At 39.1% G+C, this 17236-nt stretch overlaps 1 protein-coding gene across 2 annotated transcripts in view; it reads right to left on the bottom strand.

Annotated features, from left to right (window-relative positions):
• Window positions 1-9343: 9343 nt before the first annotated feature.
• DDAH1 (dimethylarginine dimethylaminohydrolase 1) overlaps window positions 9344-17236 on the bottom strand; it is a 216637-nt gene continuing 208744 nt past the window's right edge. For both annotated transcript variants that reach the window (XM_001365893.5, XM_007480593.3), the window contains exon 6: window positions 9344-12943. In XM_001365893.5, coding sequence (XP_001365930.2) covers window positions 12827-12943 — 117 coding nt within the window. In that variant the 3' untranslated portion in view covers window positions 9344-12826. The remainder of the gene's footprint in view (window positions 12944-17236) is intronic.

Below are 17236 nucleotides of genomic sequence, written 5' to 3'. Positions count from 1 at the left end.
AGAACCAGCAGTTTCTGGTAAAAAGATAATTCCTTTCCTTTTTTTTGTTCTACAAACTCCATCTTTTCTTATTGTTTCTCGGATAAAATACAGACTCCTTAGTCTAGCATTTAAGCCCTTCATGCAATAGCCCCAATCAATAGCTCCCAATTGATTACATATTACCATCCTACACAGAGTCTATGTTCCATCTGAACCGGCTTACTTAATTTTCCATTTCCCACATTCCCTCTAGTGAGCATTCTGTCCCACATGCCTGGAACGTACCTTCCTCACAACATCACAGCTACCTCCAAGAGTTGTTGTGAGAATCAAATGATATAAAGTTTTGTTAAGGGCTTTAAACAAATTTCTTTTCTTTTTAAATGATGAACAATATTGGTAACTGTAAATGGTGAGCTGCCTTGAAGGAAGAAAGAAAGGGATGATGGGTTAAGCTTGCATGAGCCTTTAATTTTTTTTTTTTTGCACAGTGCCTAGCACACAGTAGACATTTAATAAACACATGTTCTCCCTACTGCCCTTCCTACTTGCTTCATGTTCAAAGTACAGCTTTAACATCCTTCCTTCCCCTTTCCCTCTTTCTTTCTTTCCCTCTTTCTCTCTTTCTTTCTCTCTTCCTTCCTTCCTTCCTTCCTTCCTTCCTTCCTTCCTTCCTTCCTTCCTTCCTTCCTTCCTTCCTTCCTTCCTTCCTTCCTTCCTTCCTTCCTTCCTTCCTTCCTTCCTTCCTTCCTTCCTTCCTCTTACTATCTGTCACAGAATCAATACATGGTATTCTGAAGCAGATGAGTGGTAAAGGCTAGGCAACTGGGATCAAGTGACTTAGTTACTCAGGGTCACACAGCTAAATCTGAGGTCAAATTTGAACCCAGAGACTCCTAATTAGAGCCTAGTGCTCTATCCACTTAGCCACCTAGCTGCTCTCATGAGCTCTTATAAGATACCTTTCCTGAATGCCCATTTGTTATCACTCTCTCCCCATTTCCCCTTTCCCCTAATCCTGTACTTTTCTCTCTATCTATTTTCTCTCTATCTTTCTATATATATATATATATTGTATCCTTTTTAATAGAATACAAACTGCTTGAAGGCAGGGACTATCTTCTTTTTGTCATTAGTTCCAGTACCTGCTCACAGCAGCCCTTTAATAAATGATTGTTGAACTGAATAAGTAGCTGTTTGTGACTGAAAACATCACCCCTTGATGTTCTGAATTCTAGTGATGCCCCTCTTTGCATTTAGTTTCTGTGATCCTTAGACAATTTGTGGTTGACTCTTGTTTGAAGTCTTTCTTGCCTAATGGGACCTGGTAGACATGTACTTCATTGGTTCTTCTTTTGAGAATCCAAAGTCTCTTCCTCAGAAGATGTGGCAGCAAAGTAGTCAAGGTTCAAGTGACTTAGTCAGGGTCTCGCTGCTGCTAAGTCATTCATAAAAACTCACTTAGAACTTAACAAGATACAAAAAGCTTTCACTCCCTGATCCTATGAATGAAAATATAAGCTCCCCAAAGAGTAAGCTTACCCCTAGGCAGCACTAGAGAGATGAGCCTCAGAGTCAGCAAGATCTAGGTTTAAGATCTGCCTCTGATACATCTGGCTTCCTTAATAGGTTCTTTACTCCTTTCTGGGCTTTAATTCTTCATCTGTCAAATGAGGGGATTAGGCTCAGGGGTCTTTGCAAGTCCCTTCTCACCCTGAATTTATGGTCCTATTTTCACAAAAGCATATTCAGCTGAACAAAGGGAGGCATGACACTCTTTTTTTAGGAGGGAGAGAGCTATATAAACAGTTGATTTTTCTCCCCAGAAGGTTTTAATACCACTTCCTTGAATTCCTGGGTACCTTCCAAACTCATTCTGATCTGCAGAAATCAAAAGAAAAAAAAGAAAGAATGACTTGCAAGCTTCACATCACATCATTGGAATCTGAGACATATCCAAAATCTGTGAATCAGAGTTTGTGGAATCAACTCTTTCCACTCGGAGATGGGCGACCAAGGCCACACGCCTTGAAGCTCAACAACTGCCAGAATCATGACTTGCCCAATTCTTGTACTTTCTGAGGGTCCAAGAGGAACATTCTCGCAATTGACCAATTCCCTGAAGGCAATGCAGACAGCGTGGGACAGTGATGAATTTCTTCCTCTTTAATTTTATTTAGGTACCCATTATGGCATCTACATCCTGCTCCAACAGGCAGCTTCCCCAAAAGGAACCTTGGACTGTGCACCTAGAATCATCCAAGCATCAGAGAGGTCGCCTTTCTTTCACCTTATCTCAAGGAACTAGACCTCTACTTTCATTCCTTTGAACCAACTCCAAATTATGTCCCAAAGGTGTCACTCATCCCCACTCAGTCCCACTCCCCAGCTTTCTTTCACGTCCTGTCTTCTTTCTGTCTTTGTTTCTCTTCCCTTCTATCATGAAAGTTTGAAGAAATTTTCTGATACAATTTTAAGTACAACAAAAGCAACTTATCTTCCAAGGATTTGGGTTAATTCACTCTATTTTCTCCATGTACATCATAGAAGCATGAATAATTGATGTTTAATGTGTTGAAAGACATCTTTAACAAGGGAATAACTCCTTTGAAACTTAAAGATCTTAGATGGAATGGGCAGTTATAGAAAGACTAGGTTTTTCCAAAATGATATAAATATGTCTTGTTGAAGTAGCAGAATCTGTGGGGTTTGCTTCTGGGAAGCAGCTGTATCTCTATAATTCCCGGCACTGAGAATGATGCTCCATAATAGAGGGCTGTAATTCTAGGGCTGGAGTCGAACTGAATTATATCAAAGCAAATGGCAAAAAAAAGTTCGACAAGGAGTTTCCAGTATGGTGTTGGCAAATAGCAGCTGGACTTCCCAAGTGACAGAGCTGATCTATCATTGTTTTTAGGTGCTGTTTGTCAGATAACAGCATCAAACTATATCCTACTAGCTGGCACAGCTGTGGAAGCTTTCATTTATTTATGGTGACAATGACATGGTTTATACTTGCATGTTATCTCTAAAGCCTGATTACCTCAGTTGTCATATACCAAAAGAAACTCAGCTTATAGGGAGATAGGTAAATAGGGGCAGACTAGGGAAGAATCCTGGATTTTCTTTCCTCTGTCATTTACTGTCTGGGTACCCTTCAGTGAGTCACTTTACTTTTTCAGGCCTTAGTTTTCCCCATCTGTAAAATGAAGAAGTTGGATTAGATGATTTCTAACGTTTCTTGCAGTTCTCAATTTAAGATCCTGCGGCCATTTTGAAGAAGGAGGGCAATAGGTTTGTTTCAAGGAACAAGCGAGACAGAGGTTGGCAAATAACAGGTGGTTAAAAATATAGCTGGTTGCTCTTTTGGAGCCAGCATTCTTTCTGCTATATCAAGCCCTATTCAGTAAGGTCAAATAAGGGCTCGTCCCCATCTGCAACGTGTGCCACACAACATCAGAGGGCACTCCAATGTAGCTTCTCAGTTCTTTCACTTCCAGAGCGGCTTAAATCTTAGTTTTGGTTTCTCTATGGGAGGAGGGAAAGTCATTGAGAAATGTGTAGATGAATAAATCTTTATCTTGGGTACTCGGGTCCCTATCAGGAAAGCTCCTCTTTTTTGTATGCCATGTGCCACCCAGCCATCCCCCTGGAAATCAAGAGTGTACCCAGGAAACTTGCCATCCACTCTTTCTCCCTCCTTCCATTTCCCACATCTTGCTTTGAAAACAGTTATCAAATCAATACTACTATGGCTACTGGAACAGGCATGCCAGTAGACTGACCAGTGGCTCTACTCCCATTCTAATCACTCTCTAGAACAAAACTCTCTTCCTTGGTCACCGCTTCTTTAGAGGTATTGTGAGTCCTTAATTGAATGTAGGAGTAGCTAGAAGGCACAGAAGATAGAATGCCAGGTCTGGAGTCAGGAAATCCCAAGTTCAAATCTGGCCTCAAACACTTAACTAGATGTGTAACCTTGGGCAAGTCACTTAACCTTGTTTGCCTCAGTTTCCTCATCTATAAAATGAGCTGGAGAAGGAAATGACAAACGACTCTAGTATATCTGCCAAGAAAACCCAAATGGGATCATGAAGAAATTGGATGACTAAAAAAAAAAATGACTGAACAACAATTGGAATGTAAATTAATTGGGGGTAGTAATAGTCTCTTATATTTGTATAGTGTCTTACACATAGTAGGCACTTAATGCTTTCTTATTTCATTCCGATTCATTATTCTTAGCTATATAATTCACTGATTTAACTCTATTCAATTACACATTGTATAAAACTTTAATTAAGATATTAGAAATGAGGAAAGAACATCAGTACACCAGTGTGGGCATCCCATTTAGGAAGGAAGTCAGAGGACCTGGGAGGCAGAATTGAGAAGGGAGAGAGTTCTAGGCATGATGATCAGCCAGGAAAAATGCCTGGTGGGAGATGGAGAGTGGTAAGGCAGGAACTACAAGGAAGCCAGTAACTGGACCAAGAATATGCACGTGTGTGAAGGAAGTAAAGTGTGAGAAGCCTGGAAAGGTGTGAAGGAGATGAAGGGCTTTGAAGGCCAAAGATTTTAGTTGATCCTGGAGTTATTGGAGAGTCACTGTAGTTTGTTGAACGGGGGTGAAGGAGGATTGATTCCCTCAGACTTGAGTTTTACCAAGATCTCTTGACAGTTGAATGGAAGATGGACTAGAGTGGGGAGAGACTGGAGAGGAGGAGACTGATGAGCAGGCAGAAGGGCCACCACCAGGAGAATCTACTTTCATCTCTATTAGCACTGTGCAGAGATCATGCAGGACTTATAACATCCATAAACATACAGTACAAACTTCATTCTTCCCCAATCAACTTATAAAACTTCCTGCTTTATGTTCTTTTAAACATTGATTTGGGGAAAGTTCTGGGCAACCAGGTGGTGCAGTGGGTAGAGTACTGGGCCTCAAAATAGGAAAATTTATCTTCATCAGTTCAAACTTGGCCTCAGACACCCACTAGCTGTGTGAGTCACTGGGCAAGCCATTTAACCCTGTTTGCCTCAGTTTTCTCATCTATAAAATGGCAAACCACTCCAGTATCTTTGTCAAGAAAACTCCAAATGGGGTCAAAGAATTGGATAGAACTGAAAAATGACTGAGCAAAAAGGATGATTTTAATTGCCCAAAGCAGTCTACTGTGTACTTAGCTTTCCTAAGGTCTGCATGCCCTAACACTATTACCATTCTCTTAAAGGAGCCTAATCAGTGAAGTCAGGGAGGAGGCGGTGACCAGAACTTCCCAGAACTGAGTGGAGCAGCTGCGCCTGCTGGCCAATTAACAACCTGTGAATTCTTTATTCAAGCTGTCAGAAGCAACTCAGAGACATCAATAATGCAAATCTTGAGTTATTTCTGGACTGGTTGATTGATTTGCTGTATCCAAATGACATTTTGATGGGTTCCAGACTTGCTGCAAAAGGAGTAATGAGGATAATGATGGTGGTGATGAAGATGATAGCATGATTGATATTATGCCTTTCTTCCAAAGAACTGAGTGGTTTCACTCCTTTAATCTCATATATCTTTGAAAGCTCCAGTCTCTAAGGCAGGGAGAAGTAGTGTTTTTTTTTTTAATTATACGAAAACTTTTATTCCTCTCTCAGAAAAGCAAAAGGATATCCAGGAGAACATAAACAATGGGGAAATCTCACAGAGGACTCATGGTAATTCATAACCAAGCACTGCAATCCATTTCCCTCTCTAGGAAGTTCTTGGCACAGTAGAAAGAACTCTGGTTTTCAAATCAGAGGAGCTGAGTTCAAATCTGATTTTCCATGTTCTATGTGATTTTGGATTAAGCCGTTTACTTTCTATGGGCATTAGTTTCCTCATTCTAGAAATGAGGAGGTGGGGCTAGATGGCCCCTCTGCTTCTTTCTGGATCTTGATGTATGATGACTATGACTTTCTGAACTCTTAAGTGTCTCCTGGTGGTTTGGGCTCCTCTAGGAATGGAATTCAAAAGGCTAGAGATTAGCTATTATTTATTATAGTTAAAGCAACTGGATAGGAAAATCAAAGTTTTATTTTCATTTTTTTTTTGGTGAAAGATGTTTACTCTCATCCATTAGAGGTAGAAGAAGAATGCTCCATTTAATAATATCCTCCCCCCAAATCTTACTCGGTTGCCTTTTCTTGGAGACCCAGGATTCTCCAAGGCTATGCCAGTGAGCCCAGACAATGGCAGGTCCTCCCAAATTGGAAAGACTTGAAGTATGGGCCTGATGATGGATTGTGTGTGTATGTCAAAGGGCGAAGAAGTCAGCCAAGTTTAGAGAAGTTCACCCATCACCAGGATGGCCACTAGGTAATGAGATTTTTAGCACTAGTAACAATGGAAAACCATCTATTAAGTCTTAGAGAGGTTATGATCTCTGTTTGCGAGCACTGATAAAAATCATGGCTCTGTGAAGTATGGACAATATGAATGACAACAATAGTATATATTTACTTATAGTCGGACAGTTTAAAAGTATTTTCACTTCTATTATCTCCTTTGATTCTCAGAACTCTCTAAGGTAAAGATGTGATTTTTTCCATGACATATGAGGAATTTAGGATTAGGGATTATTGGATTATTCTAGGCCACAAAGCTAGAGTTGGAGAGCTTGAATCCAGCTCAAGTTCTTTGCACCATATCATATTGTCTTGTCCAGGATGCAGGTAGAATTGAGGAGATGTGAGTTAACTCTTCCCTCCTTTCCCTCCAATCCCGATACCTTCCCATAAGACTAGCCAGGACTGTTATGAGCATGGAAACTGGTATAGATGTGAGGCAGTTTGGGTTAACTTTGCCCATAGGTGGATTGATCTAGCTGAGGGTCCTTTGGGTAAGAAGTAAACAAAGGTGGTTTTTAGATTTTGAGAGTGAGCTGTTCAACTAAGGGAACCTCTCAGAAAACAGGTTTTTAAGGTCCTTGCTGACTTCTTTTAATCTCCCTGCTGATGGGTTTTTTCTGTTTCTCTTTTCCTGAGCTGCTCTTTCATTACTTCAGGTACTGTTTTCCCCTCAGGTTACCTGATCCACTGGGTTTCTTTTTTTCTAATTTCTAACATTAGCTAAATAACAAACTGAACCAATTAACAAGTAATTAGGAAGTATTTCTACTATGTGCCAGGCACTGTGATAGACTCCAGGGATACAAAGAGAAAAAAAGAAATGACCCCGATCTCAAGTAGCTGACATCTTATTGGTGGAGATACCATATACAAATATAAATAGATGAAAAATAAATAAACACAACATAGTTTGGTGGAAGAGGTACTAGTAATTGGGGGCACAAGGAAAGGCTTCACATAACAGTAATGCTTGAAGTTAAAAAAAAAACCAACAAAACTCTTTCCTTCCATCTTAGAATCAATATTGTGTATTGGTTACAAGGCAGAAGAGTGGTAAGGGTTGGGTAATGGGAATTAAATGACTTGCCCAGGGTCACACAGCTAGGAAGTGTCTGAGGCAAGATTTGAGCCCAGGATCTCCTTTCTCTGGGATTGGCTCTCAATCCTCTGAGCCGTCTAGCTGTCCCCATGAGCTAAGTTTTAAAGGAAACTATAGATTCTAGAATTCTAAAGGCATCAGTGTGGGGGAAAGTGAATTCTGGGCATTGGGGATAGCCTGTGCAAAGTCAGAAATAAGGGAGATAGAATGTCTAATGTGAAATCAAAAAGAAGTCCAGTTTAGTTGGATTGTAGAATGTGGGAATGGCTATATAATATACCATGATATAGTTGGAAAGGTACACTGGGGCCAAGTTTCAAAGGACTTTAAATGTCAAAATGGGAAATTGGTATGTGGTCTTAGAGGTAATAGAGGTCATCTTGTTTATTGAGTGAATAGGAGAGTAAAATGGTCAGATGGCTCTCTTAGGAAAACCATATTGGCAGTTTTGTGGAGAACAGATTAGAGAATGAAAACTAATCAGGAGACTCCTGTAATAGTCTAGATAAGAGGCAATGAGGACCAGAACTAGGGCAGTGACTAGGTAAGTGGAGAGTATGAGGCTCTATTTTACCATCCATGGGAAGGGGTCATTTCTCTCTTCCTTTTCATCCCTCATTCATCTTTTGTTGGTTGTTACCTTTGCCTCTTGCCAGATGGATTTGTTGAATTTTTACAGTTCTTTATTTAACATGATTTTTTAATGTCTTTTCTCAGAGACAGACATAGCCTTTTGAAGCCAAGATTTGATGGCAATGTGACCTGGGAAAGTGGCTTAATTTTTCAGTCTCTAAAATGCAAACTCTCTAATACCATAAGTTATAGGGAAGGTAGAATACTGGATTGGCAGATGGAGTGTCCTTGGTATTCCTTATACCACTGAAATCACAGGTTTGATCTACTTACCCTTCAAATGTTTATATTAAATATGTTGCAAACCTTCAAGGGGTTGTCTGCAACCCAAGTAAGGGAGAATAAAAGTACCTACCCTGACTTAGAGGGCAAGAGAAAAATGAGTCTTTCCCTAAAGGATGCCTACTTAGACTGATTCATTTGTATCATTCATTCATTTAAAAAACAACAACTTATTTTCTCTCCCAATAACAACTCTAAGACAAAGCAGCAAGGGCCAGGCAAACAGGGTTAAATAACTTGACCAGGGTGACATAGCTAGGAAGTATATGAGGCTAGATTTGAACCCAGGTTCTCCAACTCCAGGACTGGTGCTCTCTCCACTGTGTCCCCTAGCTGCCCCTTATACCACTCATTCTTGATAGGAAGAGATAGACTTGTCCGTAAACAACCTCATGATCTTGAGGAGCAGGGACACCAGGGTATCTGAGGCATATAGTCAATAAGGATCCATTTGTATCTTTTCCTAACAAGAAGATTCCCCTCTTGTTAGAAATGATTATGTGGACACTGGAAGAATGTTTTTTATTGCTTATGTAGAGGACCTTCATGATATACTGAATGTTATTCAAAGGAAATAGATACAAGAAAGGCAGTAATTCAGGGGACATCTATAGCCATGTCAAGATGGTTTTCTTTTTTTGCACTATAGCATTTTAGAAGTATATATAAGTTTTAAATGCCCAAAGAGTGAATCATTACTTCAGAAATAATTTTAAGATTCTTATCCTAGTTGCCATACAAATATTTCTAATCTTTGTCAGGATGGGCAGGCATGGATAGGTTGGAATTTGCATCGTTGAAGGGAAAGCCTACATCAATGAGACTGGCACATATCCCTTAAAGAGGGAGAATTTAAAGAATTTAACCCCCTTTCTCATCCCTTTTCTTTGATATAACTTAAAGACTTTGATAACAAATTTCTGATTCAGAATGACACTTTTCGTCGCAAATAAAAGTCCAACACTATTTGCAGCACAACGGACACTTTATTCCATAATAACTGGTTTACATCGAAGATTGGAATTGCAAGAGACTAAAATCAGTGCAGAATTTCTCTGGTCTAAAGGACTAGGGCATTTATGATTTTGGCACACAAAAAAGGCTAACAATATACTGGCTGGAAGGACATGATCAGCAGGAGAGACTGACCACATCTAGCGCCATGTTGGAATCCTATTTGCAAGCTGTACAACAATGATTGGCTAAATGGCAAATAATTATAAAGATTTACGTGCAACTCTATACAAGTTACATTATTCATCTACTAAGTACTTTTTTCCCCATAAAGTGAAGAGATGGCCTTAATATTCTGTTCACAGTAGCTAAAAAAGAGCAAAACAAATGGTAATAGACCTGTTTTTGTTGGTTTCTATAGTTACCTCCCCTAATTGGAAAAACCCTGAAGAAATAAAGAAATTTCTTTGTATTCCCCTTATTTGATTTGATTTTGCTGGTTAAGTAATTCTGTCTGAAGTTTCTATTATTTGAATAAAATACTGTCTTGATTACATCAAAGGAGTTTTGATTACCGTTTCTCTGTCTTTAGACATTTACCATCAATCAGTGTGGGGCATATATGTAGCTGGTATCAAAGAAATACTATTACACTTTGTGTGTGTTTTAAATGTCCACAAAAGCAGGTCACAGAGAGCATCACAAAAGGTAAAATGTAATGTGTGATATAGAAGTATATTTAAGAATTCAGTGTGAGACTCTGGGAAGAGGTGCCCCAATTTTTAGTGATTTCTTGAGCTATAAGGAGAGGAAGAGAGAAAGAGGGAGAAGAAAAAAATATAAAATGAAAATCTGGGTAATAGATTGTTCAGAGGAGAATTTTATTGGTCTACCAGTTGACCAAAAATAGGCAGGGTTATAGGGTCATCAGATTGTGATAATAGGGATGGAGAATCAGAAGTTACTTTTTTTAAACTAAGCTTCCTTATTAAGTTTTTCTCCTCATATGAAATCCTGAAAAATCAGTCCTATTCCAGATTTGGCATGAAGGGGTTAACCATTTCCATTGGGTTCAGTTCCTTCTTGCCTCTCCCAATATGTGGTCAGTATTCTGTCCCTGGCTTGGTACTTCCCTATTTTGATTTGAATTGGGGATTATTCATCTCTGACGGCTTGAAATATAACGATGACCAGCAAATGGTTCATTTACAGGATGTACATGATGAGATGTCTGGATCTGATAAGGATTAAAAAGTTGAGTAATGAGAATTTGGAGAAATATCATCTGGGCTAAACAGAGAAGACCAGTAAGTAGGCCCAGGTGGAGGTTAACCTGACTTTGTTACTAAGGTGGTTTATCAAGGTTGGGTACTTCTAACTCCCTACTAAGAGGGTCGGTCACTCAAGAGTCTAATTAAAGTATTTGCAGGTGGTTCCATATAGGTGAAAGAAACAAGGATGAGTAAGGGTACAGCTATGTGTCTTTTTTTGCTGATTGAGTAAAAGCATGTAGGTTGGCAAGGAAGGAGTAGCTGAACAGCATAAGAATGTAACAAGTGTTTGCTGAATCTTCCTTATCCTCAAATCCACAAATAGGGCAAGAGAGGTGGAGATGACTAGGAAGTTGATAACATGTTGAAACCAGCCACCACTCTATGGAAAGTACCATTTCCCTCCTCTGTGGAGGAGCTGACTTTTTTGAGTTGAAAAGACAATGGCTCCTTACTTCACTGTGACATTTTCCTTTGTTCCGCCTGAGTCAGTCTGCAGGTTGTGTAATTTGAGAATTATAGGAGAAATAGGATTTAATTGAATTCCATTGCAAATATTCATGGAAGTTGGGAAATCAGAATCATCTATTGTATGTAGCTGGTCTCAAGTACAAGTTAGCCATGTAGGGACTGGCCAACTATTTCCTTTGTCAGGAATATGTTGCTCCATTTTCTTTGAGTTATATGTCACTACAATACACACTTGTTTTTGCGTGTTATTCTTCTCTTGGGGGAAATAATATACTTTTATTTTTGAACAGACTCTTGGGAGAGACAAGAAGGACAGAATCAAGAAACTAATAAAGAAATGGAAACCTTTCTTTATTTAAAAAATACATCCCCGAATGATTTGGATTCTCATATGAGAGGAAATCCCATAGTGTCAGATGGATCTCCCTGTAGTAGATTTATGGGAGTACATGGACAAATGTTTTATAGGAATGGGTTAAGACTTATACACTGGGGAAGGAGCTACCTACCTCAGTGAGATCATGTATCCATTGGAGTATTGGGGAGCCTCACAATGGGGCAAGAGCATGCAAATGTAAGTATCCTCACAAAGATTTATAAGATGCAAAATTAGTCCAGTATTTCTGAGATATTTCCTGTTGGTCCCCCTCATTTCTACTTAGCACATTAACACGTAGGCTTGCCACAATTGCTTGAATTTTCATACAGGGAATTTGAGTTATCATCAGAAGACTAGGTTGCAGCTTGCCTAGGTATGGACCTCTAACTCTTCTGGAATTTGAATCTCTGGGGCCAGCCCTGTCTTGGTGTATCCCTGCATAGTAATGCTTTCCCAAGCTGCCACTCAGATTTTGGTTGTGATTCTGCTTCAGAGCCCATTTGCCCATTTCTTAAGGCAGAAGTTGTAATAGTGAGGCAGACCATATTGAGGCCAGAGTGGAATTGCACGGTGGTGTATTGGCTAAAGCTTTACTACCCAGAGGCCCAGAGTCAGTGTCAAGGTGGCTGTGAGAGGAAAAAGAAAAACATGAAGACAAAAAGAAAAACAAAAACCAAAACCAAAGAAAGAAGGCCTCAGTTTCCTCATCTGTAAAATGAGGGCATTGGGCTAGTTGGCCTCTGAGGTCCCTTCCAACTCTAGATCTATTAGAGTTAATAAACATATATTAAGTGTCTACTACATGTCAGGCACTGTCCTAAGTGCTGGAGATACCAAAAAGAGGTGAAACTTATTAGAGGGCAGAATAAAGAAATGTTAAAGAGGAGAAATGGGAAAAGGAATTCTGTAGGAGTCCTGCTTTATGGGGATGAGTGAGTGAGAGCGAGAGAGCAAGAGAGCGAGAGAGAGAGAGAGAGAGAGAGAGAGAGAGAGAGAGAGAGAGAGAGAGAGAGAGAGAGAGAGACATGAGATTATCTGACCAAGGCATTCTTCTGAATATATTGGCATCTCAAAAGATTTTCTGTAAGTCATTAAGATGAGAATTTTCTTTGCTCCAATCAAGTTTGAATAGTTTGTTAAGACTTCTATTTCCTAGACTTATTGATTCAGCTATAAAATCCACAGTTTAAATACCACCTGGGGTGAAGGGGGAGAAGCTAATGAGGAGACTGAATGGAAATGAGCATTAACTTTTGTAAACACAGATTAGTAGCATCGTGGCACAGTAGATTGTCAATAAAAACAAGACTGGGTACAGAGTCATCTGCCTTGCATGTACGTTATTGCCAGTGACAAGGAGGGAATTTTGTGGACTCACAAGTCTACCTTTTTGTTAATCAAAATTGAACTACAGGTGAGTAGTCCATCCACCTTTTCCAGTTCTGTGTTGGTGACAGGTATCAGCATGTGGTCCTTCAGTTTTTCAAACACCTATGGTGAGAATAAATGAAAAGGTTGAAAAAGAGGATCACATTTTTGTTTTTTGCAACTCCTTTCAAACCTTATTCTATCTTGGATCAAAAGATTAACAGTGAGGGCAGCTACGTGGCTCAGTGGACTGAGAGCCAGACCTAGAGATGGGAGGTTCAAATCTGGCCTCAGATGAACTTCCTAGCTTTGCAACCCTGGGCAAGTCACTTAACCCCAATTTCCTAGCCCCTACTACTCTTCTGCCTTGGAACCAATACTCAGTATTGATTGTAAGATAGAAGGTGAGGGGTTCAAAAAAAAAGATTGTCAGTGTCATAAAACATTTAAACATTTAAATCAGTTTATACTATTAATGATACCATTTTATACATACATACTCTATTATATATAACTATATATAATTCTACTATTAATCCTGTTTCATTTCATTCCAAAGTATGGGTGAATACACACATGCACACACACACATATGAACCATACTCAGAAAGTCATTTGCCACTAAATATTTTGAGGCAACTGGATGATAGCATGTATATCCCAATATTTTTGGCTTCTAAGCCAAGAATGTGCTATGATTGAATTGAATTTTGTTGGTTAAGAACATATTAGGTATGGGCAGGGTGCTACATATAGGGAGATTTTTTAAAAAATGATGCGACATGGTACAGAGCAAAGACTATTGTCTTGGAGTCAGTCTTGGAGTCAGAGGACATGGGTTTGAATCCTGGCTCAGCCCCTTACTTCCTTTTGAGACGTTGGGCTTGTTTCCTCATCTCTAAAATGAAAGGATTGGATTAGATGACTTCTGGACTCCCTTATGTCTCTCAATCTATCACCCGAAGATCCTTGCCTTGAAGGTGCTTACCTTCTACTGATGGAGATATGCTAAGGTAACAATTAAATGTAACACAAAGCAGGGAATGACAGGGTCAAAGAAGATGTCAAACAAAGTGTTACAGAACAAGACTCCTAGCCTTTTTTCGGTCCTGAGTCCATTTGGTAGTCTGGTAAAGTCTATGGATCCCTTCTCAGAATCATGTCTTAACATGCATAAAATAAAATACATAAGCTTATGAAGGAAACCGATTATAATCAGTTATCTATATAAAGAAATATATATGATATTATGTATAATATAGAGATAGAACACTAATAAATATGGATAAATATGTAAGTATATAATATAAATAAACATCTATATATTTATAACACCTTCTGTCTTAAAATCAGTACTAAGTGGGGCAGCTGGGTAGCCCAGCGGATTGAGAGCCAGGCCTAGAGATGGGAAGTCTTAGGTTCAAATCTGGCCTCAGGCACTTCCTAGCTGTGTGACCCTGGGAAAATCACTTAACCACTAAGCAACAGTTAAGCAAACAGGCCAGTTTGTCAAGAATGGTAAAAAGCAGAGTGAGTGAAGGGGACTTATAGGAAATAAGAATCTCTAGTCTCTTCCTAGAACTGTCCAGCTTTCATCTGGTTCAAGCAGCTACTGTTTCAATGGTTAACAAAACTCCAAGCCTTCCTTTCTGTCTTAGAATCAATACTAAGTATCAGATGCTAAGTGACTTGCTTAGGATCATCCAACTTGGAAGAATCTGAGCTTGTATTTGAACCCAGGACCTCCTGTCTGTCTATCCCCTGAACCACTTAGTCATTCCCCATTCGTTTTTGTTCTTGAATTCAATATTTCTCCAAGTTTTCTTTGTCATCTATTTCCTTCTAGTCAGTCTCCTCAACTCTAATCGTGCCCCACCCCCACGTACTTTCCACATATTCTTAACCTTGTGAGTCCCTCCAAGTCTCAGTTCTTAGCTATCTCAGTTCTTTTCTCTCTACATTCTGTCAGAGAACTGATGGGTTCTCTAGTTTTGACTATTGCCTCTCTGCAAATGAGTCATATATATCTCCTCTATTCTCCTAACCAAAGTTCCAATCTCACATCTCCATCTGCCTCCTGCACATTTCCTTCGGGATGCCCTGCCATAATTTCAAACTCAAGATGTCTATCCCAGGAAAAGGTGTAGAGGGATGAGGAGAATGATTGAAGGGGGAACTGTGTGATTAGATATCTTATCCTGGGCCATCGTGTCTTCTCCAAGACTATTGGGCTGTGCTTATAAGCTCTGGCAAACTTTAACACCTCTAGCACCTGGCTCCTATGGAACCTGGAATTCATTTTCCTTTTTGTAAAAATTTGTTTTAAAATTATTTTTTAATTAAAAAAATGTTTTTATTTTAAAAAATATTTTCCCATGTTTCCAAGATACATTTTCCCCTCCTTCCTTCCTCCCCATCCCTCTTCCGGAGCCTACAAGCAAATACACTGGGTTATACAAATGTTATCACTTGATAACTATTTTCCTATTATTCACTTTTGCAATAGAGCAATCTTTTGAAACCAAAACCTCAAATGATCTACCCACATAAACAAGTGATAAATCATGTTTTTCTTCTGTGTTTCTACTCCCACAGTTCTTTCTCTTGATGTGGATAGTGTTCTTTCTCATAAGTCCCTGGGGATTGTCCTGGTTATTGCATTGCTGCTAGTAGCTGAGTCTATTACATTTGTTCATCCCATAATGTTTCAATTTCTGTGCACAATGTTCTCTTGGTTCTGCTAACTTCACTCTGTATCAGTTCCTGGAGGTTCTTCCATTTCATATAGAAATCCTCCAGTTCATCATTCCTTTCAGCATAATAGTATTCCATCACCATCATATACTACAATTTGTTCAGCCATTCTCCAATCAAGAGACAACCCCATATTTTCCAATTTTTGCCACCACAAAGAATGTGGCTATGAATATTTTTGTACAACCCTTTTTATTATCTCTTTGGGGTATAAACCTAGCAGTGGTATTGCTTGATCAAAGGGCATGCATTCTTTTAAAGTCCTTTGGGCATAATTCCAAATTACCTCCCAGGTTGGATCAATTCACAACTGAATCTATTTTCCAAGGACCAGCCTAGCCATAGTGGATACAGGCTCATTACTAATATGCTGGTCACTAAATGATCTTGATATAGGGGCTGATCTGTATCAGAAATATAGCTCTATGGCTATTAAAAGTGGCTACCATTTCTTAAGCAGTAAGAGCAAAGTGGCCATGTGAGTCTGTTTTGGAGTGAATTTTAATCTACTTAGAGAGAAGCCATTTTACTTGGATATTTCTATACCTATGTTGCTAGAAATTAAAACTTTATTTAGATCAGGGGCTCTTAATCTCCTTGGCCCCTCGGCAGTCAGGAAGCTCATGAACTCTTTCTCAGCTTAATGGTTTCAAATGTATAAAACAAAACACAGATGATGACAGAGGAAAGTAATTGGTTAAGAATCCCTGATTTAGATGATGCATTTCCACCCATGGTAGTTTTTAACTGGAGAAGTTGAGTATTATTTGACACTAACAGAACAAGATATCAAATTTGAAATTCATAACTGAGCCAGCAAAAATGCTGTGAAAAGTCCAACAATTAAACAAAATCAACCTTACAGAATGTAATAGCATTTTGTAAAAACCAAAACCAAATCCATCTACCATATCTGTTACCTCTGATGAAACACAACACTAGGGAGTGCCACTCTGGAGTAGCTGCTACTGTTGTTGTTTAAAAAAAAAATATATATATATATATATATATTTATATTTATATATTCTTGGAGGACAGTGAGGTGGCTCAGTGGATAGAGAGTTAGGCCTGGAGATGAGCCTCACATATTTTTTAGCCATGTGTCCCTGGCCAAGTCACTTTAATCACAACTGCCTACCACTTATTTGTCTTCTGTCTTGGAATGAAACTTATCAATTCTAAGAAGGTAAAAGTTTAAAATATGTATATGCGTACACATATACACATGTAATATATAGTCTTGAATAGTAGAAAAGCAAATGAAATTTTGAACATGGATATGACATAGGATTGTCATTGTATAATAGAGGATAGGGAGGGAATGAATTCAGAAACCTAGCTAGTTTCTTAGGTGAACAGCAGTAGGAGAAGTAACTCAAAAATCTTGGTCAGAACATGGTAAAAGGCTAGTGAAGATTAAGCAAAACTTTAGAGTTGGTAAGAATGTGACTTGTTTGGGAGTCTTCACCAGAGAGAATAAACTCCTGGTATCAGCAGCTTCCTTTCTTCTGGCTTACCCAGATCTCACTCATTTTAGCAACTGCAAATATTTACCTGCCAAATCTGCTAACTTTTAGGTTTAGCTATTAAGAAAAGGTGGAGTGATTGGGATAGAGGTGGAAAGAACTTCAGGACTCCAGTAGAATGAAAGTACCTTGAGGG

This window comes from Monodelphis domestica, chromosome 2, assembly GCF_027887165.1.
Source record: "Monodelphis domestica isolate mMonDom1 chromosome 2, mMonDom1.pri, whole genome shotgun sequence".
Lineage (NCBI taxonomy): Eukaryota > Metazoa > Chordata > Mammalia > Didelphimorphia > Didelphidae > Monodelphis > Monodelphis domestica.
Note: the sequence above shows the minus strand (reverse complement) of the source record. Positions and strands in the feature narration are given on the sequence as shown.